Raw genomic sequence first — 15,821 nt, 5'->3', positions numbered from 1 at the left:
TTTTTCTTTATTTTTATTTTTTTTTTGTCCCAGGTGGTGGAACATCAGTGTTCAGGAGTTAAGCCTCTCAGCTCCCCTGACTGTGCTTCCCACTGTTACTTGTGCAAAGACTATTGAAATTCTCCGAGAGAAGGGATTCGACCAGGTACCAGTTGTTGATGAATCTGGGTATGTCCATATACATCTCTATTAATCCATATGTATCACTTCTCTCACCAGGTCCCAAGGGAGGTCCTTAAGTGCTGAATAGCAGTATAATATGCTTTCTCTCATCTTTTTGCAGTTATAGTAACATGGTTCAGAAATGTTGCTTTATATGTTGCCACACCAGTGGTGGGCTTAATATGTTGTCATGCTGGGACTTCCCTGCCTTACATGTAATAAGCTACTAATTATTATTATGGTATACTTACTCAGTATGTCTCTGCAGGATGGCTTTGTTTTTGTTTGTGTTTTTTTTACAACAGCTGCTTAACTTATCAAAACAAAACTTCTTATTTAAAACAAACAATGCCAAACCTACCCATTGTCACCACAGCTTTCACCCAATTTCTTGAGAGCATTGCGCTACAGCAAAATGAAGTAGTGATCCCTATAAACCAGGCTGTCCCCAGAAAACTGGTATGCCCTGGTACCCTGCTGGTCCCCTGTCAGACAGGCTGAATAAAGAACAGTTGCCCAGTTTCTCTCCAGTCACAGTGTTAACACAGTGGATTAGTTGTTACAGTCCTTTTAATATGCTTGCAGGGAGAAGGGGAATGATCAAAATTGAGGAGGGCTTGTCTTTGGCCTTGCCACACCTTTCAAAAAGGACAAATGAAAGCATAAAACAATGAGGTCTGCTTTTCAAAAGCTCTGATTGCAAGAGCTAGAGGTATTCTTCTGAGCTAGATGCTCAGAAGGGCCAGCCACCCACCCACAGCACCTGCTGACTTCTGTGCGAGTTGCCAGAACTTCTGAGAACTGGACTCCAGGTATCTACTGCAGAGACATAGAATCCAATTATATACCATCAGTCATGTTGCTTTATACAGTGGAACAGTTGAACTGACTTCTGCAGGCTGGCTGAAAGCGAGTGCTTCTACCTACAGGAACACCAAAGCCGATTGTATTGTTTAGCTAATTTTATTTCTCTTCTTTCTCAGGGTGATTTTGGGCATGGTTACCCTAGGTAACATGCTTTCTTCGCTGCTTGCTGGAAAAGTTCAGCCTTCAGATGAGGTCAGCAAAGTAATCTACAAGCAATTCAAACAGGTAAGCAACAATTTCCAATCCTCTGGTTTAAAATACTAGTGTGGGTGTCGTAACACTGCAATGGCATCGGGTTGGGTGAGGTTTACCTGAGACCATACGGAACAGCCGTTATCGAGCAGACATGGGACTTGCTTAAACTCTGTCCTGGGTCACTCAGTAGCCCCCAGGCTTGTGTTGTGTTTCTATATCGGGCTGTTCTATTAACTCAGCAGGCTTTCTGCTGCCATTCTTGTACTTTTTTCCCTCCCAAAAAAAACAGCACTTAGCTGAGCAATTGACTATCCAGCAGAAAAGACAGCAAGATGTTGAAACAGCTCTTATTAAATAATTTCTTTATCAACTGTAAGTGGGCAACTGTTTTCCTTTTGTATCACACACCTTCCTAAAATGGGACTGGATGGCTGGTGAAAGCTGTTGTTGTCAAGATACGTGAATTTGATGTTAGCCAGTTTCACCTGTCCATCCAATATCGCGTAGCAAGAGACCACAACTTCCCAGCTGTATGGGTGCTCTTCTGAAATATATGAATACTGTTGCTGTTTCTTTGCTTTGCTTACAGGAGAAAGATTTTCTTAACATGGAATGCTTGACTTAGCTTCCACCAGGTTTTCAGTTTCAACAGTCTCACAGTAGATGAGGTGCTGTCTTCAGGAAGTATGTGTAAAGCTGCTGTTCAGCCTGTGAACTACCAAGTCCCTGAGGCTGAGAGGGAATGCTAGTTCTTCATAGATCAAATGTAAATGTATTTTTTCCTTCCCAGGCAGATAATCAAGCGTCAGGTGGAAATGTGGTGCGTAAAAAAACTCTTCAGTTCACGTCCTCCCTCACTTGGACACCTTAAGAGTTTCTGGGGCTGGTGTTGTGCAATCGCTTCTGTAGCTACAGTGGTGTTAGCCGTAGTAGCCAATTCTCTGCACTTCTGAGGTTGTGGCTTTTTTCCATGGACAGCTTGAACTTTCTCATGCTTCTTCAGTAAAGAACAGCTTAACCACTTCTTTTCAGCTCTGGCATTTCTTGGTGGAGGATGGAAGGGGAGCAACACGAGTGGTGGTACTGCTAACATGCTAACTAAAAGCATCGTTCACTGGTTATTTTTCATTTGAATTGATGACTTAATGGAAAAACGTGGTTAAATGCACATAACCTCAGAAGTATTGTGGATTTTGCTTTTCTTACCACTGTAGTCAAGCTTATTTGGCTTGTTTACTGATGAATTTGGGAGAAAAGATCATCTGTGTCGCTGAAATGACTTAGGATATCCTACAGTTAGGATCTGTTCCACAACACGTGTCAATAAAAGAGGTCTACTTAGCCTGTGACTACTAAGGCAGAACTGTCTTTTAGCAATGCAGGAAGCTCTTTGATGGACAGAATTATTTTCTTCCTTTACTCTGAGAGAATGGAAGATTAAGGCTTCTACCTTTTTTAGAGATACCAGTAGGATAACATTCAACGGCTTTGAAGCACTAGTTACAGATAACTTGCAAATGCAAACAACTATCATGTGTCAGTGGAGAGTAGGACCATTGTTGTGGAATCAGGTGTTAGTTCGAGTGCTTTGGGGTCTTTTTACCCCCTTCTTCCCCCCAGAATAAATAGCTTTGTGTCAGCTGCTAACATCTGTTAGGTGTGGTGCAGACATAGCCTTAGCAGGTTTCTTGTCTGTCTTTAACAGAAAAGAGGACTGGGGGTGCGGACTCTGACACTTTCCTTTTGCTATACCTAGTGTTTGCTAGCATGTTCCTTGGGGTGACTTTGGTCAGTGTCCTAAACCATTTAATCCCCAGCATCCTCAGTGGATGAGAGCCTCCTTTTGGGAAAGGAGATAACTCAGTTGCAGGGACATGAGCAGCGCCTTGTCACTTGCTCTTAGGGCCAGACAAGCAGCCCCAGTCACGTGTGTAGGCTAACTGCCATAGGGATTTAGCATGCTTTTAAATAATAATAATTAAAAAAAAAAAAAGGACCAAATGTGGGAAAACTCACGAGCGAAATAGTTAGGGAGATTAAATAAGCAGCAGTGAGATAGGTGAAAACAGTGTGGGACTTCTGTCAGTTTTCCATTAAACGCTTCAAAAACATGTTTAGGTCTTCGTAGCTGTCCCAGTACTGGCTATGGGCTGCTTGTCCTGGTCGTTTAGCTTATCCAGTCCCTGAAGACAGACCTGTTGGTAATATACAACAAGATGGCAAGGGGCTCTACTCCTCGGTGAGCTTTGAGCCTAAAGCCAAAAGTTAGGCTTTGAAGCTAGGTTTGCACGAAACTGCTCGTCACTTGTGGTGACGGATAGCTAATGTGACTTGGCAGCAAGTCCAAATTTCCCCCCACCCCTTGCCTTACACATAAGCTTAAGGATTGGTGCTTTGGTATGCACTGTAGCCTGCTTGTCCTTTTAAACACAGGGAATTAAGGCTGCAGGGAATCCTCCTTTTGATCTCTTCTCATTTACAGTCTGTGTTCCAGTTCAGCCCAACTGTTCCTGTTAGTGGTGTTTATTTCCCAGTCAAAAGTCGAGTTCGTTGCAGAATAAAAGCTTATTTTAATTTTCAGTGCAAGACTTTTCTTTACTACAAATTTATTTAATACCCTTTAATGAAAGTCAGTCAGATAGTGGCTGCTGCTGTTAGCTGGGGAGAGTCACCTGGATAATAGACAACAGATAGTGTTGCTGCTGCTAAATACTTCAGAGCATGGAGGAAGAACAGCTTTATGCATTCTTTCAGATGTTTCCAGACGGTGATTAGCCTAGTGTTTCAGAAGGACCTGTATTCTTTTTTTGTAGAGCCAACACGGGGTGCTTTCTTGTTTAGTCTTAGCCAAGTTGAACTGTTCCACTAAAAAGGAATTATTGATTCTCAGTTCCTTGATTTATACCAGAATAGGGTGTTAGCCAAGTAATGTTCACTCTTATTTTTGGTTTTGGCTTGTTTGGGCTTTTCTCTGTTACCCTGCTGCATTCTCAGATTTTATTCACTTCTACAATGATTTGCAGCCTGATTCATTCACTTTCCCAGTCTTGCTAAAGTAAAATCACTGAGTATAATCTGGAGTTTTATGGTACACACTCTTGTTACACATGGATTACTTTTTACCCTCTCCCTCATAAAATTTTTTCAACTGTTCATTACATTCATTTTGTTTTCAGAATCAGAATGAAGATTTCACGTGCTGCTTTGTGTTTTGTTTCCTTTCCTGGAAATTAGAGAAAAAGGAAAAAATCTCTGATCTTTTAACTCAACCTTGATTTGTTAGTGTTTTACAATACTTAGGATGTGAGCAGAATATAAACGCTGACATACTGTTTTTAACACTAGATGGAGTATATGCGAATTATAAACATATAGTGGACTGTTTTATTTAAGTTCTGTAACTCTCTCTTCAGATTAACCTGAAAGACAACTTGGGGAAGCTCTCTCATATCCTGGAGATAGACCACTTTGCTCTAGTGGTCCATGAACAAATTCAGTGTGAGTATGATGTGCTGCACCTTGCAAGATGTAATCTTTTTAAGAATGATAATAAGAAGCACATCCAAATAGCCAAATGCTCTCTGTGTGTGTGAACTGTGCTACTAATACTTAGCAAGACCTTATCACTGCAGCTGTTGTGGAGTAAGCGTTGAATCCATTAATAGCCCCACAGTAATATACTTGCTGTAATACTGTAATACACCTGCTTTTGAAGCAAACTACTGCTCAGAACTGAATGCCTGAGTCTAGCCAGCTGTGCAGTGACTTTATCCATTGGCTGGCTGCTACAGACACAAGCTTCTGCAATATAACTGGTTTTTGCATCTTGCTCCTCCTGTCACACAACATCCAGCAGTTCCATCACAATGAGTGTCCCAGGTTAACTACAATTTTTTTTTCTTTCTAAAGCAAAATCTTCTATTTCATGAAGTGCAGTAAATTCATGAAGTGCACCTTCTCAAGATAGCTTAATATTTTTCTCCTGTATCTCATTTAAAATAACTTACTCCCCTTCATTAGACACTTTTTTTTTTTTTACTCAAAACTCTACTTTTCTTCATCCATCTCAAAACCCTTTACGCCGCTTCCTTTTTGAACTGGAAATGACTAAAAAAAAAAAAACTTCAGGAGTTGAGTATATCACTGCTACATGTGAATAATTTTGTTTCATTGAAAAAAAAATAATATAAAGAGTAAATGAAAAGTTCAGGACCATTCAGCTGGCTGAATAAATTGAGCATAAGTAGGTGAAGCATCTCAATACAGCCAGACTGAAGGGACGAGGTACTCTACACCATAGGTAAAGGGCCACAGGGTCTTCCAGATCATTTGATTTCCAGATCAAAGCTTTATGGTCACAATGAAAAATCCCCTGAACCTGTGCTCCCAATGCAACAATGCTCAGATGGTGGATAAAGATTTTAGATATGAATGGGAAGATGCTGCACTGTGATTTTATGCTAACTCTGTATTTGACAGGGGTGTAGGAGGACAGTAGTGTTGCATCTCCTACTCCAGTGATGGTTGGTTCAAATGGGATATTATCAGTTTGCAGCCATTTCAAATAAAGTGGCAGAAACTAACGTATAAGGAAAATATGCTCTAAAACAAAGGGTTTGGTTTGAATTTTCATGTTGAAATTAACTATGATGGACCCTTATTTTTCCTTCTATACTGCTTCAGTTTCTACAGGCCTTTTACTAGGGGGCCTTTCTGAACTGAAAGTCCTTGCCATTCCCTGTGTGACTGTCAGTCAAGATGACGTTGGGGCTCCCCTCAACGTACAGGGGACATCACTTGGGCACCTGGCTTTGCAAACAACGCCATTAAAGCCAAGTGGGATGGTGTGTCTGTGTGCCTCCTAAATCCCCTCTTTATGTTTCCATGTAGATCACACCGATGGCTCCTCCAGTAAGCGACAAATGGTGTTTGGCATTGTTACAGCCATCGACCTGCTCAACTTTGTAACCGCGAGAGAACGGGAAAGAAAGTCCAACTAAAGTCAAGGAGCAGCTCGGAGCCTCTTCAACAATGTTTTGCAATCTCCAACAACAACAAAAAAATAATCAGGTTTATTTCTTGGGTCGAATGCTCTGTCCGTAAGGTGTGTGTTTTTTAAATTCTGGAAATAAGCAATGAGCTATCCTGGTGTCAGCTATACAGCCAGTGCATTTTAGCGTATTGCACAGCTTCTGGGAATTTGTTTACTAATCAGGTTACACGATATTTCTTGAGACAATTTATTTTTATACCTATATATATGTATGTAAAAATGTTGCCTAAATTAACTGGTGTGTTCCTTACCTGTTGTCTCCAAGTATGGCTTTTCAAAAACATTTTCAGATGCATTAAACATGTTGAAATAGAGTTACTAAAGCAGAGGTCCAGGAGAGCTCTGGAAAGCTTTTTTTTATTTTCCGTTCTTCTCTGTGCAGGGTGTTAAGTTAGACAATACAGTGTAGAGACAAAACGGTATTAGGGTGTGGAGAGTGTTTCCCTTTCAGTGAGATCAGTGTAAAATAGGGGGCAAGTGTGAGAGCTAGAGTTGATGTTCAGTTCAACCAGCTCCTCTGAGACAAAACTGACATGACTGGAGGCCTGACAATGAACTGACAGAGACAAGATAGTGACTTTCTTCTACACAGCACAACAGCTTTCACTGCAAAGATAGACCTTTCTTCTTTTTTCCAACTGCACATTGATAAGCATGGGTGGAAAGGTTAGAAAGTAAGATTGGGCTTCTTGCCTGAAGAATGCTGTTCCAACTAGTACCTTCTCCTCACCTCCCACCCTCCTCTTTATCTATGTTTGTGCCTGCTTTTTTTTGTTTTTAAAAAAAGCCAAAGATAATCTCTCAAGAGCTGTGAACAATTTTTTTTTGAAGTCCTGTTCAAGTACTCCCAAGCTGGAGCACCTTCATGTAATGTGCAGTAGGTGAATACAGCTACAACTGTTTACCACTTCCATAATCCTCTGGATTTTTTCAGTAGAGGTTGACTCGTGTAGCCATGGCAAAGTTTGTTGGCAGTAGCAGCTCGGGCACAGAGTGCTCTGCTCAATCTTCCAGCTGCTGTTAGTGGTAATGATGGGTGGAATCACTCTATGGTTAAAGGAGAAGAGTAGCTATTCTTTGTCTTAATTAAGATTGCTCTAATCATTGTATTCTGACCGGCCTTTTGCCAAGAATACAGATTATGATCAGCAAGAGTGACATTCTTCTTAGCTTATCTCTTTCCACTGCAGTAAGAAAATACTATAGCTGGCTGGGGCTAGCGGTGGTAAGATAGAAAGTGTTTAAAAAAAAAAAAAAGGCAATGAATCAGATAAGAGAAAACAAAGGTGTTATTTAAAAACAAAATAAAAAAAACAATCACACTTACTACATTCCACCTGCTATATATTGATTTCTTTCTACTCCCTGGCCTCCCTTTGGCAATGGAATTTGCTTTACATGTTGGAACTGCGTGCTCAGAGAGGTGTCCTCTGTCTCCCATTAGAGAGCCCTGTCCCACATCACTGCTGAGCAAAAACATAAATCCGACCTTTTGTGGTTCCATGTTGGGTGATTCAGGCCTTGAGGAGAGCAGAAAAACGAAGGGAAACAAGAGCTCAAAGACAAAGAGGCGACACCAGTGGTGTTGTCTGCCTGCCAAGAGTGTGACAGGCTGTTTGGCCTTCTAGCTGCTGCTTTTCTTTTGTGAATGTTAACAAGTTTTGTAATAAAGTCTCAGATTGATTTCTGTTAACTCTTTAAAGCGGTGTCGATGGATGCTAAATTTATTCTGTACTTATTCAGTTTACTTTCTTAAACATTGGCTGTCCCTTCTGATTAGGGTAGGTAATGACGTAACACGACCTACAGTCTCTCCTAAAAAAGCACTTGCTTTCCCAAGTAAGTGATGTGAGTGGTGGAGACTGGCAGACTAAACAAACGCTTGGGAATTGGAGGTCTTGTGTTGCTGTCAGGTGAGGGGAGAAAGGAAGCAGCAGAGTCACCAAAGGCATCTCGTGCCTGTGGCTTGGATGGAAGCAGATGACCCTTGCAATTTTAATTCCAGCACCTACAGGTTGATGCTTTATCCCTCATGAGTAAATACTACAGGCTGCTGCTGAATCTGAGGAAGAACAAATAACGGTTTAGTTCCACCTTCTGAGACTTTGTCAGGGTCTGGATTAATATTCTCAAATTCTCATTGTAGAAGCTATACAGCAAGAGTCAACAATGTGACTCGCTGGGGAGAGGAGGCACCTTCCAAAAATGACTCATCTTGAACACCAGTTGTAGGAAAGGGTTGGATTACACCAGGAGATACTTACCTTACACAATGGTTTAACCATTAAATTCATGTACTACTTTGGGATTTAAGACAACTTTTCTTAGGGCTCTGGAATAAACTGCCGTAACATTTAAAATATATATATAGATGTGCCACCTCAATAATGGTTGGTTCTAGAGGATGGTTGAATTTTTTCTTTAGCCTCATGCTTTGTGGTAATTTCTTCCTCACTGTAGTAGCAACCCCAGCTTCAGTGCTCTGCCTGGGGAAAGCTGAACTGGTGTGAGTACCAGTTAGGTGTGTGTTAAAGATACTTCTTTCAAATCTGGATTAGCTTTTCCAGGCTGAACAGCTCTGCCTTAGACTCTGTCAGTGACGGCTGTAAGAAGTCATCTTTCAAACTGTATTTTTGAGCTTACTCCCCAAGGGGTAATAAATAATTTAGCACAGTTAAGGGCATGGCTCTTGCTTTTAGCAGTTCTTGAATCATCTGCTGCTTAGCATAGACAGTGTGTAATGGTCAGTTGTATCCCTGTAGGTATTACTATTTCAGCCAAACTTCTGAACTCCTTTCCCAATTATTTCAAATACTGTTGTCAGGTATATTTTCATACATATTCTGCCTTCACTAGATGCTGCTAACTGAAGTGTTTGCTACAGTTGTTAGCTGTCACTGCTGCTAAATTTTGCCATTACTGTTGCTCTTAAAAGTTGGCTTTGCATTTTATCTGATTTTTTCCACCCATTTTTCCACCTGATGTTGGCTGTGGGGAGGGGGACACTTCTTTTTTTTTTTTTCCTTTTCTTTTTGTCCCTATCAAAACTCCATGTCCCAGCCTAACTGAATTGCAAGGAATATGAGAAGGGTAGAAGGAGATTCCTAAAATTCTTTTCAGAAGAGCAGTTCAAGAAGTAAGATTACTAAGTCAGGGTTGAGGAAGCAGAAGATTAATGGGTAGCTTCACCTTTGACACAGAAAAGTGTGACAATTTTAGCTTGCTATTTTAGTTTACTGTTCATAAATTGATCTCTGCTATGTCATGAAAAACAGGTAGTATTGCTGCCTAAGAAAGAAGGGTTGGTTGGAGCCGGCAGGGAAGCAGGGATGTGACACTAGAGCAATCCAAGTGAGTAACCTGAAGTAATCCAGCTGCGCTGCACTGCTCTGCGTGTGTACTTTGTTAGGAGCAGGAGCTGTTTCCCATTCTAAACTGGCCCAAGAAGATGGTGGTCACCAGCTGCTCTTACTGAGAGCAGCAACGCTGTTTGATCAGAGGAACTGGGGAAAGAGCTGGAGTCACTGAATGACTGAAAAACTTTCCAGAGCTCTTGCCTGTAGTAGGAATGATGACAGCAAGGAGAAGGGGGCTGTGATGCAAAAGTTCACGAGTGTAATCCTTTTCTGCATACTTGGAAGTGTTCTGTCACGTTGATCCTAGCGAGGAGTTGTAGGGCTGTATTAATGCTTGGCTCATCTGTTTCAAATACCGTGAGGACCAAGAAAGATGTGTTTGCTTGTTTGGTCTTTAACCCAAAGTACAAGTCCAAAGCTTGAACAGAACATTTTTTTTAAATTATTTTTTCCTGAAGTGGGAGCCTGCATCTTCTGTTTACCTGTACTGGTTAAGCAAATGCTGACCGTAAGCCTGAAAACTATTTTGCACATGGTTATTTATATAAACAATTTATGCTGTGTTTGTGTGTCACTGTAAGAGAATATCAGTCCTCCTGCTTTAACGTTGGCTCTGTGAAAATCCTGTTGTTTCCTCACCTGAAGTCAATTATCCAGTAAAAACTGTATATTTTGCAAGAAGTTATCAGGCAACAACATAAGGATCACTTTGAAGTTGTAATGACCAATATTACTTCCCACTTTTTCCACAAGCTATGGCTGACTCCAGAACACTGTATAGCTGAGGTTCCTCTAAGCAGACAGACCAGTCTCATCTGCCAACCAAGCTCATCAATAAATGGTTTCTGGAAACTTTGGTGTGGATTTCACACCGCATGCTCACTGTTAGGAGCTGCCAAGCATTGCCGCCATCGTACAGCAGCCCTTCTTACTGCGTAGTGTCAACACGCTACAGTGACAAAGGGAAGTCTTTTTATGCTTTTAGGAGCTGGGAGAAATCAATACTATGTGCTGTATTTATTGCACAAACGTTCACAATACAATATAAAGAATCCAATAAAAGCTGATTGCAGAATGACTCTGAGTTTATTTTTAATGGCAGCTCAAGCTGAAGCTATATTAGACTGTAGACTGGAAGAAGTTTCTGTCGGCTGCAGATGATCTCCCACTTCGTGTACGGACTGCAGCACTGCAGCTCTCTTCTTCTGTCCCCAGGGAGCTGCAGGTATGGCAGGACTCTCAGTGAGCCAGGCCATGGGCTGCTTCTCAGGGCTGGCTCTATTACAATCCTGGTTTTTCTGTATCATATAAGAAAGATGAAGAGGTAGATCTGAAATGCCACCGCTGAAGTTTCTACAGGAGCAGCTGCCTGTGCGGTCAGTTGGACTGATATCTGCGAATGAATACAAAGGGTTATGGGCTCGCCTGCATCTGTGAGAAGGCAACATGAAGAGAATTGAAGCGAGGTTAGAAAGTTAATAGGTGCATGAACACGAGTGACACGCAGGAGTTGCTCTGTGACAGGAAATGGTGGGGCTGACGAGGCTGTTTCAGAGCTGTGTCTGCATGCTGCTGCTCAGCTCCACTCCCTCTTGGCAACTGCTCAAGTTAAAGCAGGGTGAAGGCACACTATAGCTGTCAGGCAAGCAAGTACACCTCTTAGGCCTTGGTTTGCAGTCCCCATTGCCTTGTGGGGCCAGTCCCTGCTCAGTCCCTTACAAATAGCTTCAGGGCCCAGCCAGCCTGTCTTGCTGGCACCTTATTCCATCACCTGCAGGGGCAGGGATGGAGAGGGGCAGGGAGGACCTCCTCGGCCTGCCTCAGGTGCTGGGGCAGTGCAGGATGAAGTCCACGCTAGCTCATGGGTTTTCCTAAGGGGGCACTGTTAATCTGCCTCCTCCCATGCAGAGGGTGCTTTATGTCTGGCTATATCTTCCTGCTCCTGATCCAGCAGCATGGGGTGACTGACCCAGCAGGTGACTGATGCAGGAAACTTTCCTTACACATCCCTTTCGTATGATTAGTCGAAATGCTGTCCTTGTCCGCACCGATTGCGGATCGTTGCCTTACCTTCACCTTTCAGCAGTCTACAGAGGAGCACAGCGGGTTGTGATATCGCAGTCTGATATGCACAGGGCCAACGTTGCTCCCAGGCTCACCTTTGCGAGACACGGCGCGTCGTTCCAGCAGAAAGGCCAAAGGCTAACGGGGCACGGAGAGCAGCCAGCAGCTCGCGGGATCAAGTTCCACCTCGGGAGTAGGCTAAAGGCATTCCTGCCCCACTCTGGGCTGCGGCTCCAGCCACAGCCCCCAGCAGGGAGCTGAGCCAGGTGAAAAATTCGAGGTGGTCAGGTGTTTGAGGCAGTGTGGTTTTGGAGAGAAACAGCCAGGGCTAGGCAAAAGGGAACTGTGCACACCCGCGTTTTGAACTCATCTCCTGATGGCTGGGGCGCTGCTGAATGGCACTGCCAGCAGCGAACCGTCCCCAGCTGCTGAGATGCCCCTCCTCATGGATTACAGATGCAGGGAAAATTACTGGGTACAATCTGCTGTTCTGGCTCTGGAGATAACCGGAGGACTTCAGTCCAGAAAGCTACCTTATGAAAGCAATAAATTACCTTTGGGGAAAAAAAAAAAAATACGCGTTGCTGATGGGGGTGCCACTACCTTTTGCCAGTGCAAGGTAAAACCAGATCCACCTGAGCTTTGATCATGAAATATTCCTGAGAGCACTCTGTATTTATAATGATTTACCAGAAGCGTGCCGTTGGAGAGGGAGGTGGCTGTAAAAGGGCTGTGGGAGGATTTCCAGGCTTTTTTTTTCCTGGCCTTCCCCAGAGAAACAAAGTGATAACGAAACGGAGCCAGGCTGGTTAGCGCTGGGGCAGCGTTTCTGCTGGAAGCAGGAGGTGGGCTTCTCCTGGGGTGAATCGGGGAGCTGCCCTGGCCCTGTGGGGTCGGTTATTAGCTCAGCCAGCCGATGCTGCAGGGCCGGTGAAGCTGTAGGTGCGAGAAGGCTTCAGGCTCTCAGTGTCCCCTGGTGCTGCTGTCCCCAGCTGTTTGCCCCAGGTTGTCCCCTCCGAGGCCAGGGAGGGGATGGAGGACATGGAAGGGAAGATGGTGAAGGGAAGATGGTGCCAAGGCCTTGTTCCAAGGCCATGTAGAAGGAGCAGGACAGGGTCAGGATGGCCATGAAGAAAATTTGGGAGGGGAGGATCTTGGCACAAAGGAGCAAACCCCTGCCAGTGAGCAAGGAGCCTGGCCTGCAGGAGGGTGCTGCCGCCTTGCAGCCACCTGGCCCGGTGACCTGGGGATGCTGTGCCTGGATGCAGAGCCCAGAGAGCCCAGTTCCTCCTGACAGGGAGGTCGTGGGCAGGCTTTCTCTGCTTCATCTGCTTCCAAGGGAAGGGCAAGAGGACATAGAGGCACAGGTCCCGGTGCCGCCCGCAGCTGTGCCATGCAGGCCGTGCCCTGTCCCCAGGGAGCATGGGCAGCACAGGGCAAGGGGCCTTGCTTCAAGGCATGAAATTGTGCTAGCTGTGTTAGCAGCAAGGTTAGCACGAAGGAGGCTCCAGCCGTGACCTGGGAACAGCTTTTAGCCTGAAGCACCCTCTGGTCAAGTTTTCATAACAGGATCCAAAACAACACAGAGAATTCAAGTTCACAGAGGCCTTTATTTTACAGCCCCTGGATAAGTGACTCCAGAGCCAGGGCTCTCGGTGCAAGGTGGCCGAGTCACATTTCAGGGATAACCTGGGATTCGGCTGTCTTTGTGCCAGGCCTGAGTACCTCCCCAGAGCCTGTGGGCTGGCTGCCGGGCTCGGGGCCAGCTCAGACTGTGGCTCCTGCAAAGCAGGGTCGGGAGGAGATGTGGGAGGAGAGCCACGTGTCATGGCCAAGTCTGGCCACCATGCTGCTCAGGGCCTAACACCGTGGTACTCAACTCACTCGGTGGTGGAGCTGGAGGGGAAGAGGTAAGGGAGGGTAAGAGGTGAGAGAGAGGAGTCTGCAGGACCTGAGCAGTGGTATGGCCGTGAGGAGAGCAGCCGACTCACCTGCTGTGACCTGTGCACCCATGTTATCCTGAAGAAAAATCCATGTATTTAGGAGCAAAGCTAAGTGCTGTGTATGCTGGAGGGTGCACTGCTCTTTCAGTAACTAGCAATACTTCACGGCTTCTTTCAGCAAACAGATGCGTGTTCTTCTTTCACACCTGCCAACTCTCAGGTTTTGGAAAGCAGCCTCCGCTTTTAGTGGCAACCAGCTGGATCCGTACCCCCAAACAAACAGGGCAAATGGCCCTGTGTGTGTGCGTACTGTGTCTCGGTAGTCCATGCATGGTGTAACATGGGACAGGCACTTCATATCCATGGGGAAAATGAAGCGAAGGCAATATGCCTATTCGTAGCAAGACCGATGCCTTTTGGACACATCAGTATTTGAGAATGCTCTGATCAGGCCCTGTGGGCAAGCACAGTGGTATGGCCTGCGAAAGGTGGGACACCCGCTGCGTTTAGAGTTGCTTGTGCCGGTGATTTCCCCCAGTCTCCTCCTAAGACATGCTAACTGCACGGCTCCTTCCCCCACCTGTTTCTGGAGCATAGCTCTCCCTATGGCCACCAGCAGGAGAAGGACCAGCAAAGGGCACGCATTAGATGCATTAAAAACCGGTGGGCATTGTAGAAGCACATACTGAACTCACGCAGTAGGTGGGTGGGAATGGCTTCTTCAGCACAGTAACACACGTGTGACTTTTCTAAGCCCTTTCTGGCCGCAACTGGCTCGTGCTAGTGCACCTCACAGCCAGTGTCCCACTCCACGATGAAGATACCTTATAAGTTATAGGGAGGATTATTTTTTTTTCCCCACAAAATCTGTATTCTGGACAGATGGCACATGCCATGTTTCAGTTGGAATTGCTTTGTGCTAAAATATGATTTTTTACACCAAACGTATTAACAAGTAAGCAATACATTTAACACTAAATAACATCTTCCTTTTTTTTTTCAGTTTACCTACATAAGTCAATACCAGTTATCATGAGCAGTATTCCACCTCACAGTCCCATTCAGCTTGACCAGCGGTGGTTTTGACCCCATGTTCTCACAGCAGGATGGCTTACTCTGACTACCAAAGGAAAGCCAAGAGTGGAGGAAAGGCTCCTCTGCCAGAATTAACTGCTGGGCCTTCCCAAAACATTGCTAACCCTTCTTCTCCTGACATTATATCAAACTCCACCATGGCGCTTTAGCTGCTGTGAAAAAGCCATTTTGATTATTATATTACTTGGGAGGGAAAAACATATGGGGAAAAACATGGATTTCTTCCTGCTTAGTATAGCAGAATGAGGAAAGCTTTTAAAATAGATCATCTCCTCTAGGAGAAAATCCACAGGGGGGAAGGCTCTGGGACCACAAAAGCTCTCTGCTCCCAAACACCCAAAAATAAAACCTGAGTGCGATGTCCCTTCCACCCCTGCTGAGGTGAGTGCCATGAAACTACCTCTGCAAAGAGCCTTGAGGACGGTCCTTTGAAAACAGAGACCCCCCCCCTCCTCTGTACCCAGACAGTGGGATCCTGCAGGGCAAAAGCTGCAGTGTGACCATTCAGATGAAACACAGGGCAGTGCAAGTTGGTGTAGCACAAACAGCTTCAGGTTTGTGATGCACTCTTGCGTTTTTTCAAGTTGATAATGCTTAAACACAAACACCACAGAACGGCGAGGTAAGATTAAATACCCACGAGCCACCTTTTTATTGTGTGTGCACTCTGTCAAGTTCCTGGCCTGTCTGTGTAGTGTGCAAGCACGACAGGGACATCAGTGCAGACCCCAGCCAGCCTTCTGTAGACAAGTTCCTCCTCTGTTCTTAACTCAGGTGCAGACAAAGCATTAAAAACATGTCAAAACACCTGCCATCCTCAATTTCCCTTGGGCAAAACGGGCTGGGTGCATGCCTGCTCTACCAGCCATGTGCCTGGAGTTTGCTGAAGAGCCAATGCCCTACCCAGACATGGAGGCTGGAGATAGGTGACTTTCTGAAAACCGGAGTCGGTCCAAACGATAGTTCTGGGGATGGTGGTGGTGAAGTTGAGAGTTCTCATCAGATTTAACTAATAGCTTTTAACATAAAAAAATAAAATAAAATAAAAAAATACGGAGGGGATGGTGTGTGTGTGTGATTTTTCAA

At 44.6% G+C, this 15,821-nt stretch overlaps 1 protein-coding gene and 1 long non-coding RNA gene across 5 annotated transcripts in view; one reads left to right on the top strand and one right to left on the bottom strand.

Moving 5' to 3' along the window:
- LOC310900402 (cystathionine beta-synthase-like) overlaps positions 1–10,711 on the top strand; it is a 29,638-nt gene extending 18,927 nt beyond the window's left edge. For 3 of the 4 annotated variants that reach the window (XM_083838355.1, XM_083838353.1, XM_083838354.1), the window contains exons 14-18: positions 34–168; positions 1,146–1,254; positions 2,015–2,044; positions 4,638–4,722; positions 6,115–10,711. In XM_083838355.1, coding sequence (XP_083694481.1) covers positions 34–168; positions 1,146–1,254; positions 2,015–2,044; positions 4,638–4,722; positions 6,115–6,224 — 469 coding nt within the window. In that variant the 3' untranslated portion in view covers positions 6,225–10,711. The remainder of the gene's footprint in view (positions 1–33; positions 169–1,145; positions 1,255–2,014; positions 2,045–4,637; positions 4,723–6,114) is intronic. The other variant, XM_083838356.1, reaches the window with a different exon arrangement.
- Positions 10,228–13,195, bottom strand: LOC310900433. The gene is made up of 2 exons (XR_014585125.1): positions 11,793–13,195; positions 10,228–11,064 (listed from the first exon to the last, which is right to left on the bottom strand). It is a non-coding gene; the product is annotated as an uncharacterized lncRNA (long non-coding RNA).
- Between the last annotated feature and the right edge of the window lie 2,626 nt (positions 13,196–15,821).

The sequence above is a fragment of the Anser anser genome (genome assembly GCF_964211835.1).
Source record: "Anser anser genome assembly, chromosome: 1".
Classification (NCBI taxonomy): Eukaryota; Metazoa; Chordata; class Aves; order Anseriformes; family Anatidae; genus Anser; species Anser anser.
Note: the sequence above shows the minus strand (reverse complement) of the source record. Positions and strands in the feature narration are given on the sequence as shown.